The 17904-nt window shown below is 33.0% G+C and overlaps 1 protein-coding gene and 1 long non-coding RNA gene across 2 annotated transcripts; both read left to right on the top strand.

Annotated features, from left to right (window-relative positions):
• Positions 1–8004: 8004 nt before the first annotated feature.
• On the top strand, positions 8005–9600 carry LOC123662760. Its single transcript, XM_045597560.1, has 3 exons — positions 8005–8112; positions 8374–9241; positions 9394–9600. The coding sequence occupies exons 2-3, from the start codon at positions 8528–8530 to the stop codon at positions 9598–9600; spliced, it is 921 nt and encodes a 306-aa protein (XP_045453516.1). The 5' UTR covers positions 8005–8112; positions 8374–8527.
• A 1247-nt stretch (positions 9601–10847) lies between these two features.
• On the top strand, positions 10848–16376 carry LOC123663003. The gene is made up of 3 exons (XR_006744592.1): positions 10848–10895; positions 14702–14887; positions 16011–16376. It is a non-coding gene; the product is annotated as an uncharacterized LOC123663003 (long non-coding RNA).
• Positions 16377–17904: the final 1528 nt, after the last annotated feature.

The following is a 17904-nucleotide window of genomic DNA, read 5'->3' as shown; positions in this document are numbered from 1 at the left end:
AACTCGCTGCAAAAAAATGTTCGTTCAGATGAAAGAGTGGAACAGAAAAATTCTGTTGCAAGTGAACTTGATTTTTACATGGCATCTATTCAGTTAGATCAGACAGCAGACCCTTACAAGTGGCGGTCAGCAAACACAAAACAATATCCAAATCTTTCACAATTTGCTAAGATTTATTTATCATCTTCCAGTAGCAGTGTGTATTGTGAGTGACTGTTTTCGGAAGCATGTATAATTTATGAGGTACAACGCAATCGTCCGCTATCAACAAACGCTGAAAAAATTGTATTCATTCATCATATCTTACCACTGGTACATTTAAAGTATTAATTTGTTAGTTCTTTTTTTTTTGGTTAAATAAATATCTTTGTGAGTAATATCTTGAGTTCTTTTTTCATAATTTATTTGGTAATCGTTACTATAGTTGATCATAAATACGAAAGTAAATCTGTTTATCACAATTTCACACCAAAACTGCTGAACTGATTTAAATGAAATTTGGTACACAAGATACTCTAGAACCTTAGAAAGGACATGGGCTGTAATTTACCCGGACGAAGTTGCAGAACAGTTAACAGTTAGTAATTAAAAAATAATAAATAAATTGCTATAGGGTCAATGTGGGTAAATGTAAACAGGTAAATGGAGACACGCCCGATAACTTCGTCAATTTTACTCACAAAAAAATGTGCGCAGCGGAAGAAATCGAAGAGACGCTCAACAACAAACTCTGGTATCTAGTTCAGGCCAAAGCTAGCAATCCGACCAATGTTCCAGGGCAAACCGACATATGCTAACGGCTCACTACAGCTGTGGTGCATGAACGTCGAGGCCATGGAGTGGGTGAAGAGTAACATTGACGGCCACACACTGACTTCTGGAGTCACTTTAAAAGTCCGAAAGAAATCGGACTTAACAAGGAAAGTCAGGTGTGGAATTTTATTACCAGGCAAAGCTGAGACAAGCAAGATTGGCGAAGCACTTCGCTACTTCAACCACTGGGCTGAAGTAGATCGATGGTTGCTGCACGCAGCTCAAAAACAGGCTACAGGCACCTTTATAGTAGTCAGTATACCAGAGGACCTAATCCCTAGCATCCTAGAACGTGGACGGCAACTATGCTATATGCTGGGCGCCGTTTACATTAAGTTCGAAGAACGCAGGGGACGGTTTACTCACATACCACCACAATCGAGGAAAACAAAACCAACGGAGGTGAAACAGCCAGGGGATACCCCGATGATGGTAGAGGAGTCTACCCAACAACCGGGCACCAGCTGTGAAGAAAACGACACTCCCGAAGGAACCCTGTCGGACACTGCGCACGATCCGACAAACGCCGACATGGCGAGCCACGGTGATGAGGCGGATAGTGTCGGGGATTGGGCCCAAGGGATAAAAGAACTCGACCTCGGGACAGGGGACGACTCTGAAATTACGACTATGAAAGGTCGAAAAGTATCTCTAGACAGAATGGGTGGAGGAGTCTCTAAAGCATTACCGGATCGTGTGGAACAACATCTCGTTAATTGCCTGAAAACAAGAGCGAGAATTAATCACCCGTGCCATAAAGAATTTTTGATGTTGGTGGGAGAATATGTGAAAGCACATAAAATAAAGACGCCCTTTAAAGATAACATTCCTGGAGACTGCTGGTACCAATCCTTCATGAAAAGAAACCCTAGTATTTCACTAAAAAAGCCTGAAATTTTACAAAAGGCCCGGACTGATGCAAGGAGACCTCACGTTGTTTACGATTTACTATATCTTATCAAAAGAAGTAACTGAAAAAAATCCCGAAGACAAGCCGAGATATATTTTTAACGCCAATGAGAGTGGTTTTTATAGCGATCCCAGCAAACTTAGAGCAATAGGAGAAAAAGGAACAGCTCTCTCCCGCGTAACTGGCGGCTCTGGTCGAGAATCGACTAGAGTCTTGGCATGTGTAGCTGCAGATGGCACATTTTTGCCCCCTTGTATAGTATTTAAAGGAGTCGCTGTACAGGCAAGATGGGTTTCTGATAAGGCTTATCCTGGAACCTACTTTCCACAATTGGCTCATAAAGGGGTTTATACCTTATGTAGATAACATCCGGAAAGTGAATAACGAACCCAGTCATAAAGTTATTCTGATTTATGATGGTTATTCTAGCCACATGAGCGTGAGAATCGTTGAAGATGCTATAAGTCTAGTCCAGCCTCTGGACAAATGTGTATTTGGACCAGTGAAATGTTATTGGGAAAAAACATTAGTAGAACATGGCATGAAACAAATGGGAAAAGGTAGTGGCCACCTGTCCAAAGAAAAATTTACGGAACTCCTAGGGGAGGTATGGGAAAAGGCCTTTACAACCAAGAACATTGTGTCTGGATTCAACACAACAGGTATTTTTCCAGTAGATGCTACAAAATTCTCCAAAAAAATATTCAATCCTAACGAACTGAAAATTTACCACAACCTGATAAATGTACTAAATGAAAAAGAGATAGATATCGATGCCAATTGAAGAGCGTTTTCACAAAGCGATGCATCAAACATTTTTTCAAAATCCTTTTTTTTAAGGTAAAAGTACTAAACAACTTGAAGATATAGCAGAGATGACAGATATTATAAAAAATGATATTATGAAGTACAAATGCAGAGAAAGCCATTATTCAAGAAATAAATGTTCAAGATCACACCCAGAACTTAATTTAAAAACAATGTACGTATTCCTGAAAAACATGTTCTTCGTCTAAATATAAATCAGTTTTTTACAAAAAATTTAACCTTGGTTTTGGTAATCTTCATGAGGATACCTGTTCAACTTGTAAAGAATTAATAATTAAAATAAAAAATGAAAAAGATTTAGAAACTTAAAATAACATTTGAAGAGAATATCGTCGGCACAAGTTGAGGGCAAAAAAATTCTTATTTTGCTTAATAACACAGAAGATAATGTTATAAAAAATTTTTTTGATTGCCAGCAAAACCAATCACTGCCTAAGTTGAACGTCGGGGAAGTATTTTACTCTCGACAAGCTTGGTTATACAATCTTTGCATAATGCAACATAAGCCTAATACCAAGCAAACCAAAGATGATATTGAATTTCATGTTTGGTTAGAAAATCAAAGCGGGCGGGGAGCTAATGAGATAGCATCGGCGCTTCAACATTATTTAAAAAAAATACAATTAAAATGCTTAAGAGCAAAGCAAAAGGATTTGAAGATAGAACTGTATTCTGATTCCTGTAGCATCGTCAAACTCGTCGAAAATCTGCTCAAGTTTTGCGATATTTCTGATGATCCCGATGCTCAGATATTTTATGAAGATGTGCTCCAAAGTTCCGGTACTGAAGATGATAGCGTTCAACGTACTTATGATGAAGAGGAACTTGAGATATAATAAGCCTTACGTAAATTAAGTAAATGTATAGGGTTTTTTTCATAACGAGACATCATCAATTGATGTATCATAATTGAAAAAACTCGACATTTTGTGATTCGATTTTTTGATATAAGTTTATTCAATTCTATGTTTTTTACAATCATTTTCTATAGGAAAGTTAAATTACTGTCATTATAATAGAAAAAAACTCATAATATGTCTTTAACATTGCCAAATAATAATTAAAACAGTTTGCTGAAAAATTTGTGGTTTTATCGAATACATCGTTTTGTGAAAACGCTCCTCAATTGTGACAATTGTGTGCCCACAGAAGAATCACCAAATGTTCCAGGTGTATTTTTTCCAACAACTGTATTTAGTTCTACATTAACAGTATGCACCGACCAAAGAGACGAACCTGCACCAGTGGACATACCTACTTCAGACTTAGAAAATCCAATCGATAATTCTTTAACAAAGGGTTTTATTGTGGAACATGCTAATACTGACTGCCCTGGTTTTGCAATCCGTTCTACTACTCCTCAACATGGCAAGAACAGCTAGTATTCCACATTGCTCAAGTTCTGATGAACACACATTGACTGTTCAAGATCATGTCATTCCTAGTTGCTTGGTCTTTCAACAGCCCCCCACTAGTATTCATGGTGACTTTGGCTGTGAACAACCTTTGGAAGATATAACTGGTGAATCTGCAATTACGGATTGTAGTACCTTTGAAGGCAATGTAATGTAGAACCAAAATTGTATTTAGAATTTATTGTGAAAATTTAAAAAAGCAGTAATATTTTTTTCATATCCGTTATCATTTACCCACAATGACCTTACGGTATTTGGCTAAATGGTTAAACATATTCGTATAATACCATATAGAGTAAAAAGTAGGCCGAAAAGCCGAATACTGTATAGTTGCAGAATAATTGTGGCATTTCTAATTTTCAATCAACAATACGGAAGTCACATTTACTTTTTAAAAACATGCTGCAATATTGTAGTACTGTGTGGTTACGGCTATACAGAATATAGCCACCCCCACACACCAATTCCAATACCACCATAGAACTTAAAATGCCGACTGATGGCGGGATAATCATCCAAATGCTGGCTTTAAAATACACAAGCCGAAAACGGGCATTAGCGTCTACGATGCGACAAAGCCAGCCGAGCGGTCACCAACCCGCTTCCCCAGGGCGGTGATAATAAAACACACATAAGGCATTTTTGGCGCGAACTTATGGAGGCCTATGTCCAGCAGTAGACTGCGATAGGCTGAAGTGTGATAACAATAGCATAGGAGCAAATTCAAAATGTAACCAAATTTAACTTAAACAAAATGGCGGTACAAGCCACACACCAGTCCTTTTTCAGTTTCTCTTCATTCACTTGGACACAGTCATATTCATTAGCAGCTTTCTGGTTCTGCGAAATATTCCTTTATTAGTAACATTTCTTTGAAACATTAAAATGATTCTGTCTGTACAGATTCGATATAATCCACAACATCACAAACTGTCATTTCATGCTATTGATTGATCATGTCAGTCATGAACATGATATTTGTCATATTTGTAGTAGATAGAACAAAGATAGATTTTATTTTTTTAATTTATTGAGAGCTGGATTCAAGTCTTTCCCTCTAAACTGTACAAATTTTTACATATTAAAAATAGGACAATAAAATTATATAATTAAATAAAACTATATAAATTATATAATTAAACAAAAACTTCTTCGCTTCAGATTTTTTTTTTCCTTATTATATCTTCTCTATTGTCGAACATAGAAACTTGAATAATGGTTTAAAAAATCTTGGGTAGGCTAATATTTCTTCTGGGCGGCGGGGAGTATTTATTTTATTTTCTGAGCAAATTTTATTTATATCCGAAGCCAGGATTAATCTATGCAATCAATGACTCGCATTTAAAAATAATGTGTTTTATGTCGGCGTATAGCTCACTGCATTTAGTACACTTAGGATCTTGAATAATTTTTAATTTGAAAAGATGAGAGGGAATTAGACAATGTCTAAATCTCATTCTATTAATTATGGAGATAAATTTTCTTGATTCACAGCTGATGATGTTATACCAGGGCTTAGAATTGAAGTCTTTTTGAATTTTAGCGTACCATTGTCCTTTATTCTGCTTTGTTATGGTCCAATAATCTCTCCAAAGTATATTAATTCCGTCTTTGATGATTGGAAAGTAATCTGAGAAAGGTGTTTTAACAATATCTCTGTGATCCTCATCATATCCAGTTTTTGCAGCTTGATCAGCTTTTTCATTACTTGATATTCTTCTGTGGCACCCAGGCTAGCTCAACGTAAACATTTCTCGCCTTTAAATTGTACTGTAAATTACTGATCTTAAATACTAAATAATTTGTTTTAAAAAGTTAATTTACAACTGTCTATAGCTATTAAAGCGCTTTTGCTATCGCAAATAATAATAACATTTCTAATATTAGGATGGATTGGAATTTACATAAAATAATGGCATATAAATTGCGTAGCATTCCACAATTGAACAATTGTTGTTTAGCAAAATACATTTTGTACAGCCTAAATTACTGTCGAAATATGCTGCTTTAACTTCTTGGTGCTTTGCCATACGTATAAATTTTATAAAAATCTTTTTTGTGATCTAGTATTCTAAGCAATTCTGATTTACTATTGATATTGAGAATAATTGTAAAAAAAAATCCAAAATGCTTTCAAATTTATATCCATAAACAGGCCATATAGAGCTAGAATAGACAGACTTTGAGATATTTAGCGTTAAATGTAAAATAACTGACTTTTGCGTGTATAAGCTAGTTATTTTACTCTTTGCTTTTGCGGAAGCATTCCAGAATTTATTGATTGAGCGTTAATAATATTTGTAGAAGACACTATACAAATCGATAATTCTTCTACTAACGTTAACTTCCTAACAGGTAAAGAAGAGTTTATTGCAAGCATTTTTAGACAAAATTTTTGGGCTAACATCAAGCGTCTTAATATTAGAGGAGGGATACCTGTTTCAAGTTCCATTGAGTTGAGTTATTATGGGGGGTACACTCTATGTAATTGATCCAAGCGGCATCTGGTGTTTGTTGTGATGAGCTCGACGAGTAAAACAGTTCTGTAATTATGCATTGTTTTTATAGATGTCGCTTTAACTTGTATCAAATTGTTGATAAATATAGATGTTGCCACTTGTTATAGTATATTACGCTTAAGGATGTTTATAAAACTACCTTTACTGGGCCTACGGATACAAATTTAAAATTTAATCCTTTTAAATACATTTGAAATGAATCGATGTTTCAAAAAAATCAATTATACGCTATAAATGTAATTTGCGGTCCTTTCAACTAAATAAATACAAAATATGCTGGGAAATAAAAATAATAATCTAGCAACATTACAAAACTAACACGAAGTTTTTTAGATTTAAAAAGTGAAAAGAAAACGGCTTTCAAGTTTGTAATCTAATGAGTTCTCGTTTTGAATTTAAAGTCATTTTTAAGTTTTTGTTTGATATTGTTGAGTTTTTGTTTTATTATTTGTTGTTAGTTTCTGTTTTTGTCACTTTTTCTGTTACTGAATCAATGGCGCGTTCAGCACATTATTGTGTTTTCGGATGTAAAACATTCGGTAAGTTAACATTGTTTTATTACATACATATGTTTGCTACGTAATTTCTGCACGTTTTATGATGTATTTTAATAAATATTTGTTTATCATATTGGGCTACTTATGCCGAGGGTCACAGGGCTCACAATAGATATGTTGTATATGTATATGTTGTATACCTACTAGGAGCCCTATGATTTCCTGGTATACTTACTATACTCTGTGCCCTACTACTACTACTACTTCTTCTACGACTACTTCAAGCTGTCGACTGCATAGTAACCTACAGTCTGCTTTGTACATACATGGAATTGCTCTAGCAGTTGCGTAATTTAGGTACTATTAAGTCGTAGCTTAAAGTAGTCCATGACTGCTGTGTGCAGTGAAGCAAAGAGCACTTTTATTCAATTTCGCTGTTGATCATATGAGAATCCAGCTATAAAAATGTAAATATGATCGAATATTAATTGACTTTTATTTTTATTATTTTAGGTGTTTATATTCACCGATTTCCACACCCAGAGAAGAAACCTCAGCTTTTTCAAGCCTGGGTGGTGAAAGTTAGCACTCATCTGAATGAGACAGACCCTATAAAAATTTATAAAAACAAACGAGTGTGTGATTGTCATTTCAAACCTGAACATAAGACTTCTGGGCATCGTTTACTTCACAACGCTGAACCTACTATAAATTTAGGAAGTTAGTATCATCTTGCTCTTAAAGTTATTACTCATTTATGTTTATTATACTACTTTTTTATGTTTAGAGATAATATTTGAATATTTTCAATGATATCTGCTGAATGATGTTCCTATAAAATTAGAGTCATTATATATTTTTGTGTTAGTTACATTTATATTCTTTTTTCAGAAATTTGTACATCATTACTAACAATAACTGAGGAAGAGCATAACTACTGCATACCAAGAAGTGCTCCATTAACTTCAGTTAATGACAAAGTCGATGAACCACGACCATATACTTTGACTTTGGGACTACAATATACTTCAACTTCTGAACCACAACCATCTACTAACGACTTTTGGATTACAATGTACTACAACTTGTGAAGCACAACTATCTACAAATTATTCTTTTCAAAGCATAGGTTAATTTTTTTTTTTTTTGTGTAATATAATCCTTCAACTGTTTTGACAGTTAAAAACTATCGAGGGCCTCCTGAAAGGCTCTCCAACTAACAAAATTACTTATGATACCCAAGCTATACGTCCATATTTTCTTTTCCTATTTGTGATAAAAATGTTAAGGGAGCAAGATACCTTTTCATCTTTATAAATATTCTACTATGTAAATGTTTAATTAAAAAATATGAATTTGGATTAAATTAATAATAATTGTATTTTTTCAAGGAAACGTCGCCAGCTTCCTGAATCCAGCACAAAAATTAGATACTTGCAGAATGAAATTTTCAGACTCCGGGGCAAAGGAAAAAACTTACAAGTTCGACTAGAAAATGCAGAAAAACTTGCTGATATTTGTGATTTTGAAAAGTTTGTTTTAAATATGACAGAACCTGCAAAACTTTTCACGAAAATCCAATACACCCAAACAAAAAAGAAAAGTAAAGGCAGGCGATATTCCCTCAGCGAAAAACTATTGGCTTTGTCTCTGTATAAAAGAAGTCCTAGAAGTTACAAACTTCTTTCAACATACTTTACATTACCTTCAAAGAAATCACTAAAAATATTGCTGTCACGCATAAGTATAAAATGTGGAATTAATAGAATGGTTTTTGATGAACTTAAAAATACAGTAGCAAATTTAAGTACTGAAGAGAGATTATGTACGCTCATATTTGATTCAATGGCAATTCTCCCACAAATTCAGTATAATGCTCAAAGAGATGATTTAATTGGCTATGAGTGTTATGGAGACCAGAAGAAAAATAAAATTGCTGACCATACCTTAGTATTTATGGTAAAAGGTGTTAAAGCAAATTTTAAACAGCCTGTTGCTTACTATTTTACACATGCCATGAAAACCATTCAGTTAAAGGAGATTGTTAAAGACGTTATAACAAACATTCAAAACACAGGGCTTGAAATAATTTCCACTGTTTGTGATCAAAGTATGTTGAATGTTAGTACAATAAATTCCCTAGTACAAGAGACAAAAGCAGATTTTTTGAGAAAAGGAAAAGAGTGGAAAAAACAAATGTTTATCATAAATCGCAAAGAAATCCTACCCCTTTATGATGTTCCCCACTCGATCAAGGGGGTAAGAAATAATCTGCTAAATAAAGAGATGGAGTATTTTGATGAAGGGACAAAAATATTAAATTAGTAAAGTGGGATTTTTTCGTTTGGTGTATGAAGCAGACAAATCATATGGCAAACTAAGATATCACCGATGAACATATATATGTCCAGAAAATGAGAAAAATGAAGGTAAAGCTAGCAGCTCTAATATTAAGTCATAGCTTTGCAGTGGCCGCGGAACATATGTCATCGAAAGGTGATGCATCAAGCGAATGCAAGAATATAGTTTCATTTGTGTTGATGATGGACAAAATTTTTGATTCTTTAAATTCTTTGACTTTTGCTATACCTAATGGTGAAATTATAAAGGGGCAGTAAAAAGTAAGTCACCACATCATAACCTTTGGATAGATGCAATAAAAATGCTTAAATCCATAAAAATTTTCATAATAAATCAAAAAGGTGAGAGAATTGAAAGGTCTGTACCGACTATTCGCAATTTCATTAGTACAATTGAAGGGTTCCAGTCTCTTTGGCAAATTTTGCACAAAAAATATGGTTTTGATGCAATGCTGACATGCAATTTCAATCAAGATCCAATTGAAATTTTTTTGGTAATATACGGGGTATGGGCTTCAGGAATATTAATCCTAATTGTATTGGATTTGAAAGTGCATATAAAACATTACTCCTGAATAATTTTAGCAGCCCACATACTGTAGGGTCCAATTGTGAGCAAGATTCAAACTCTTGCTTACAATCTTATCACTTTTTATTAAAATATGCAAATAAAAATGAAGCCATGCCCCCACAAAATACTGTAATAGATTTTAGACCTTTGAATATAATAATTGAAGACAATTCTGATGTAGAGGGTTCTCAACAAAGAAATTTTGTTTGTGGTTGGGTCCTTAAATTTTTTTTACAAAATGTATCGAAATCGTGTCAGCAATGCAGAAGAAACTTGTGCGTATCTGCAATTATATTGATAACTCTTTTATACGTGCCAAAGAATACAATAAAGCCAAAAAATGGCTGTGTTATCCTTCAGATGAACTAAGTAAAACATTTAAAGATGTTCAGATCATTACTATAAATTTCTTTAAGTCAAATCCTCATCATATAAAAATAAAAGAAAGAATAAGTTATTTTGTTGATTGCCTGGTAGATTTTAAGTTTGATTGCAGTAATCATAAAGATAAATTAAAAAAATACTTCACAGATATAACAATCAATCTGATTAATAATAATAGTTGGTGCAGATCTGCCAATAGAATTCTCTTTGGAAAAATTAGTTATGATGGTGATGATCCCACAAAGACTGTTCCCAATGTATATTATCATAAGCATAAATACTATAAAAATAAATGATATTAAGTTTTAATCAATTGTTTTATTTTAAATTGTTTCTTACCTTTTCTTTAATATGTAAATATCATCTAATCTATCATCAGGTTTGCTAAACATAAAATCCATTACATAAATCACTCCTTTTGCAGGACTGATTTTTAATAGATTTTATTACTTTAGCAAACCTGATTCGATACAAGAAAACTAATTGAATAAGGTAAGTACGTAGTAGGTTATGGCTTCGCAATTTGCCGTAAACATCCGCTAGAGGCGCCACTTTCCATACTTGCAAAATAAATGGCGGAGTTGGCTCTCTTATCCCGGTATACTTACCGGTATACTTACTGTACTCTGTGGTTATGTAGATTTCATAGTTCTCGTAATTATTCTTAATGCCCTATTTTGAATAATATCTCGTTTCTTTAGCAGAGATGGTCTAGCATTTATTTATATAGGCAATACAACTATAGTCAACGTGGCTTCTTACTATGCTTTTAAATAATTGTGTTTGCTCGCAAACGAAAAAAAAACCGACTTCAATTACATCGACAAGTAATACAACGTAGATCGACGAAAAAATAGTCAAGCAACTACGCGTTATCAAAGATTACTCAAAAAGTAGTTATCAGATCTCGATAAAATTTATATTTGACCACATGATAAATATCAGCTTTCGATTAAATTAAAAATTATCAAAATCGGTACACCCAGTAAAAAGTTATTACAGATTTTCGAGAGTTTCCCTCGATTTCTCTAGGATCCCATCATCAGATCCTGGTTTCCTTATCACGGTACCAAACTAAGAATATCCCCTTTCCAACAAAAAAAGAATTATCAAAATCGGTACACCCAGTAGAAAGTTATGTGGTATAATACAACGTAGGTCGACGAAAAAAGCGTCAAGTAAAAACGCATTATTAGATATAACTCGAAAATTAGTTGTTAGATCTCAAATAAATTTAAATGGGACCAATTGGCACACATCACCTTTCGATTAAAACAAAATTTGTCGAAATCGGTCTACGCGGGCAAAAGTTCTGATGTAACATACATAAAAAAAAAAAAAAAAAAAAAAAAAAAATACAGTCGAATTGAGAACCTCCTCCTTTTTTGGAAGTCGGTTAATAAAATACTTAGAATCTTTACATCAGCACCCCAAAAAACTCCTGCTAAATATCTTAATATATTGATTCTTTTATAAGCTCTTTTACATATACAATCAATATGGCTATTAAACTTAATTTTATTATCTACAATGTGTCCGGTTTCCGATGTCCGATACTTTAAGGGGTTAAAATACAATTAATTTTATCGACAAATCAGGGATTAATGATTTTTTTTTGCCATCAATAAAAAAATGGCAGTACTTTAAAAAAAATTGTCGGCGGAGCATAGATGCTTGTATTAATTTAACAATATCTACACAAGTAGAAGACTTTCAAACACAAAAGTGGTCTCAAATGTTAGTTAATAGTGTAGACAATAAATCTAGATTAAAAATATTATTTTCTAATTTTTCAGTATTAGTAAAAAACATTTTTGAAAAAATAAATTAGACAAAAAATTGATGTAATTTTTCAGATTCTTAGCTTTAAAAAAAAAACTATCGTGTTAACCATTTTTTTTTATTTGTTTTTATAATAATACAGGATATTTGCTATAAATGCACATTTAAATCTTAACTCTGAGTTAGATAGTTTAGGAGCTATGACAGTGTAAACATACTTACTTGAAAAGCGTGGATATACTAGCAAATGAAATAAAACAAAATAATTTATATCAATTGCATTTAATTTGGCAAAATAGTTACAAAAACTGCTCAAAGTGACCTCCTTGTCTCTGCAGACATGCTGTTGCTCTTAGTGCAACGTGTTGCGTAGAGCGCTGGATCATTGCCCTGTCTTCTCGCAATTCGTTTGCTGCTTGTATTATTCTTTCTGCTAACTCCTCTCGTGTATTTGGCACATTTACATACACTCTTCGTTTGAGTGTGCCCCACAAAAAAAAATCAAGAGGTGTTAAATCTGGCGACCGCGGTGGCCAAGCAATTGTTCCTCCGCGTCCGATCCACGACGAATAGTGTGCGTTTAAATGATTACGCACACGAAGCGCGAAGTGTGCCGGAGCACCATCTAATTGCAGAATCATTCTGGTCCTGTAGGCCAATGGTAATTCCAATAGAACATCCAAAAAATCCGTTTCCAGGAAATTTAGAAATCTTGGGCTATTCATTGTCTCCGGTAAAATGATTGGTCCAATTAGAGTGTCGTCAATCATTCCGGCCCAAACGTTAACAGAAAATTTGTGTTGAAAAGAACTTGGGCGGATCGCATGTGGATTTTCTTGAAGCCAAAGGTGTTCGTTACGGTAGTTCGTATACCCCGATCGCGTGAAAGTGGCCTCGTCTGTCCACATAATTCTTTTTAAAAAGTTTGGATCATATCGCGTTTCTCTCAATATCCACGAACAAAAAATTGCTCTTCTTACACAATCCGGTTCCAGTATTTCTTGCACCCTTCGAAAATGGTAAGGATGTAATCCTTCTCTTTTTAAAATTCTCCACACCGACCATTTCGATAGACTGAGACGATTAGCTATGCGTCTAATGCTCAGGCTAGGGTCTTGAGTAATCATTTGCAATATTTCCTGTTCATCTTGGAGCGACAAAACACGAGTACGTTCGTTACCGAGCTTTCTTATTCCATTTTCCGCAAGTCTCAAATGAATTCTCACGAAAGTGCGAGCATTCGGCGTACGTCTGTTAGGAAATCTTCGTGCATACTCTACAACAGCTCTATTTGCACTCCCGTCACACAATCCATACACGAAATGGATGTCAGCGATATGCTGGCTTGAGTACTCGTTCATTGTAATTAACAAAAAGTAACAGTTCAACAACAAAACAAAAAACGTAACAAAGTCTAACAACAAACAACAATTATGTAAAGTAAGTAGATTTAGTTAAAACAGCACAGGAATGTTATCACAACGCAGAGCGAGGGACGACTGCTCGACGGCACAAGCGCACACTGCACCCTTTTTACCTGGAGACAGCCGTTATTCTGTCTCGCTCGCACTGTTGTGCACAGCGTTTTTACCTGCTCACACAAAGGATCTTATTGTGCTTGCTTACGGTTCCTTGAATTATTGAAGAATTTATCTTACTCACTGGAATAGGTGTACAACTGTACAGTTATCTAATATGCACTTTGAACAGTTACATTCAAATTATCATAGCTCCGAAACTATCTAACTCAGAGTTAAGATTTAAATGTGCATTTATAGCAAATATCCTGTATTATTATAAAAACAAATAAAAAAAAATGGTTAACACGATGGTTTTTTTTTTAAAGCTAAGAATCTGAATAATTACATCAATTTTTTGTCTAATTTATTTTTTCAAAAATGTTTTTTACTAATACTGAAAAATTAGAAAATAATATTTTTAATCTAGATTTATTGTCTACACTATTAACTAACATTTGAGACCACTTTTGTGTTTGAAAGTCTTCTACTTGTGTAGATATTGTTAAATTAATACAAGCATCTATGCTCCGCCGACAATTTTTTTTAAAGTACTGCCATTTTTTTATTGATGGCAAAAAAAAATCATTAATCCCTGATTTGTCGATAAAATTAATTGTATTTTAACCCCTTAAAGTATCGGACATCGGAAACCGGACACATTGTATAATTATTATTTATATTTATTTTTGTTCCTTTACATTTGGGAAGTTTTCATTGTTATATGTAACTTGAACATTACAATTTAATTTTCCGAATAACATAACAGAACTTTTGGAAGAATTAATAGGTATTTAATTTAAGTTTATTATGGTAAAAAGTTTGCAATTGATTAAGACCTTGGTTTATACTACATTTAGCTATATTTTTTTTTGATTAATAGAATACATGACCAAATCATCTGCATATTATAGGGCATTTACATTATTTTCTCTTACATTATTTTGGATCTGAGAGGTGTAGAGATTGTATAAAATTGGTGGATAAGATAGCACCTTGCATTAATGCTTTATATGCATACTTAGGCCCATATATAATATTATTAAATTTAACATATACTGTACGATTATAAAAAAAGTTGAATATCATCTTAATAACTTTCCAGGTATTTTTAATTCACTCAAAACTCTGATCAATTGAAACAGGTTCACATTATCATATGCACCCTCAACATCCAGAAATACAGAGATTGCATTAGAGTGAGCAAAGATAGAATGTTTAATGTCAGCAATGAATGAAACGAAGCCTTCTACTGCACTTTTACCTTTTCTGAAACCTAGTTGATAATCAGGTTAGAAAGAATTTGTTTCTACAAAATAATCCAACCTTACTTTAATCATGTGTTCAAGTATTTTCTCTACGCAAGAAGTGAGAGAGATAGGACGACAAGAATTATGATCTTGAATTGGTTTGTTATTTTTTAAAGTTGGAAGAATACATTGTGTTTTCCACGATTCAGGAACAATTGGAAAAGACCATAAAAGATTGTATATATTTAGAAGAACTAATTGTACTACTTTATGTAACTTTTTAATCATTAAATATGGAAAATGATCCAAAGCAGGTGTCAATCTTTCCTTGACAGTAAAGCACTATTAAATTCATCCCAACTAAATTGTTTTAGAAGAAATTCATTATTTTTATCTTCTTTTGTTTTATCAAATAAATTATCTAAACAAGTATCATTTTCAACTCCAGTCTTCTCTCCTTTTCTTAGTCTCTTTTCCTTTTTCTTCTTTATTAATCCTCTTTTTCTTAGCTTCCATTTTTTTTATAGTTAAGATAGTTTTCAATATTCAAATTCTGTCGGTAAATACATAAAGCTGATTTACAATCGTTTACAACCTTTGCACAAACGTCGTTCTACTAATGGGAAGGGGCTTTATTACCTCTCTTTTTTGTGTAATATTTCAATTTGGGAACACATTCCTCTTTTAAATTATTTAGGATATTACAAAATTTGTTGTAAGATCCTACAGGATCTGAGAGAAAGAGTTCTGAGAGAAAATAGTATTTTTCCCAATTAGCCTTATTATACATATATTTATTTACATTTTTATTAAAGTCATAAGTATTTGGAGATGTAATTATATTACTAAATGTAGGGTAATGATAGCTACCTAATGGATCCTCACCAACATACCAGTCACATATGGGTGCTAACTCTGGACTAACTAAAGTAACATCAATGGCAGATATGTTGTCATTTGGCCTACGTACAGTAGTGGCACTACCAGTAGTAAGAATACACAAATTTAGAGCATCTATCAAATCATATAGATTTTTACCCCTAGTTTTAGTTAAAATGCATCCAAATGCTACATGATGCGCATTGAAATCACCTGATATTATATATGGTTTAGAGAGACTGGTTATAATATTTTTTAATTTAAAAATATTAATTTTATTTTTAGGTAGACAATATACACATAGAATAGTTAGAGGACCGACTTTTGTATCAACAGAAATAGCAATCGTTTGAACATCTTGGAAATTTGGAGTTGAAAGTTGGACATATCTATAGAACTTTTAATTAAAAAGGCTACACCACCATGTTCATTTTCAGCATTTGTAAAGATAAAATCATACCTAGGCATGTAAAAGTGTAACTGAGAACTTTTTAACCATGTTTCATTTAATAAACATATATCTATTTCATTATCAAATAAAAGTTTTTGTAACAAAGGTTTTTTATTATTAATATTTTGTATATTATGTTGTACTAGTTTTAAACTATCCATTATTCAGATAAGTTTTTAATAAAAATTTCCTTAATATGAGATGTGGTCTTAATTGATTCAGAATTTCCTAATGCTACCAATGTTTTTACTACCGAATTCATGAGTTTTGTATTATTTACAATATCTGAGATATTAAAGTTATCTGATTTTTTTGTACATGAGCTAATTCTATATTTTTATTACTGTCAACTTTTCCTGTGTATTTCTGTATGCTACTCTTAGGAAGAGCTGGAAAGTTAACAAAATCTCTAGTCATAGTAGCCATTGCATAAGATATTGCCTATTTTTTAATATTCGAGCTGCTTTTGTTGGACAATCTTTTGAAATAGCTAGATGATTTCCAGAGCAATTAGTACACTTTAACGTTTCAGAAATATGTACAATCTTTATATGAATGATTTTCAGAGCATTTAGAACAAACCTGTTCACTACGACATATTTTCGCTGAGTGATTGAAATTTAAGCATTTAAAACATTGTAATACCGGAGGGATATAAGTATGTACTTTATATCTCCATCCGTCTAATAAAATATATTCAGGTAGAGAAGTACCTGAAAATGTTATTGATATGGTTGATAATGGGATTAAATTACCTTTTTCGCGTTTCATGAATCTATGTATTCCAACAGCGTCTCTGTCACAGCAAATTTTTTCAAATAATTCCTCGTTTCCTGTTTCTTTCGGAATATATCTAATAACCCCTACACTTTCCACAGAGGATGCAGGTATGTATGTTCTTAAATTATGCTCTAATAAGCATTGGGATTTCAAAGTCGTTCACTAAAGCTGCCTGTTTGAAAGATATTTTAATTTTATTCGAATTAATCCTTGCTCTCTCATGAACCCCCTTGATATTTTTGAAATATTTGGAGAGGTTTAAAGGATTTATATTGCCAAGTTTAATTTCTCTATCTAAATGTTCTAAATAAACCACAAAGTCGCCATTTGAGCTGTTATCTGGATATTGTCTTGTATATCCATTTTTAGTGTATGTCTTAAACTTATCTATTGTTGGAGTTGTAATTCTTCTTTTTTTTCCTGATGTTGACTTCACTGATCGCTCATCCTCATCTCCATCGCTTTCTCCTTGCATTTTTTTAAATATAAAATACTATTAAAATTAATTTTATTTATAGGACGATTTTAAAAAAGGCGCGTTTCTCTTCCCGCCTAAAAAGATAATTCTCCAAAGATAGAATCGTTAAACAGTGCTCCCAACTCATGAAAAAACTTTTCCCTAAAATTTTTAACAAAACTCCCTAAATTAAAAACAAACCTCCTAAACCTAAAATCTAAATTATTTAAAAATGAGTCAGTTTATTATTTATAATTCCATCTATGAGATGGCATTACATTCGTTTATTTACCATTTCATTTGGTATTAACCTTTTTCTTAGACTAGTAAACCTTTTTTGTGCCTATTTAGACAGTCGATCTGAAGGAGTAAGCTCCAGTCATGAGTCGGGACTGACACGCACACTTTTTTATTCAATTATGTCAACAACCACATAGACAAAAAGCTGAAAATGGGATAATGTGGCATAAAAATATTTAAAACATATAATT

The sequence above is a fragment of the Melitaea cinxia genome, chromosome 19 (assembly GCF_905220565.1).
Source record: "Melitaea cinxia chromosome 19, ilMelCinx1.1, whole genome shotgun sequence".
Classification (NCBI taxonomy): Eukaryota; Metazoa; Arthropoda; class Insecta; order Lepidoptera; family Nymphalidae; genus Melitaea; species Melitaea cinxia.
The sequence above is the reverse complement of the archived record's forward strand: the minus strand, read 5'-3'. Positions and strand labels throughout refer to the sequence as shown.

Coding starts and splice junctions, on each gene's coding strand:
- LOC123662760 (XM_045597560.1), top strand. CDS start 8,528: ATGACAGAACCTGCAAAACTTTTCACGAAAATCCAATACACCCAAACA. Junction 9,242..9,393: donor TTCCCCACTCGATCAAGGGG/GTAAGAAATAAT, acceptor ATATATGTCCAG/AAAATGAGAAAAATGAAGGT.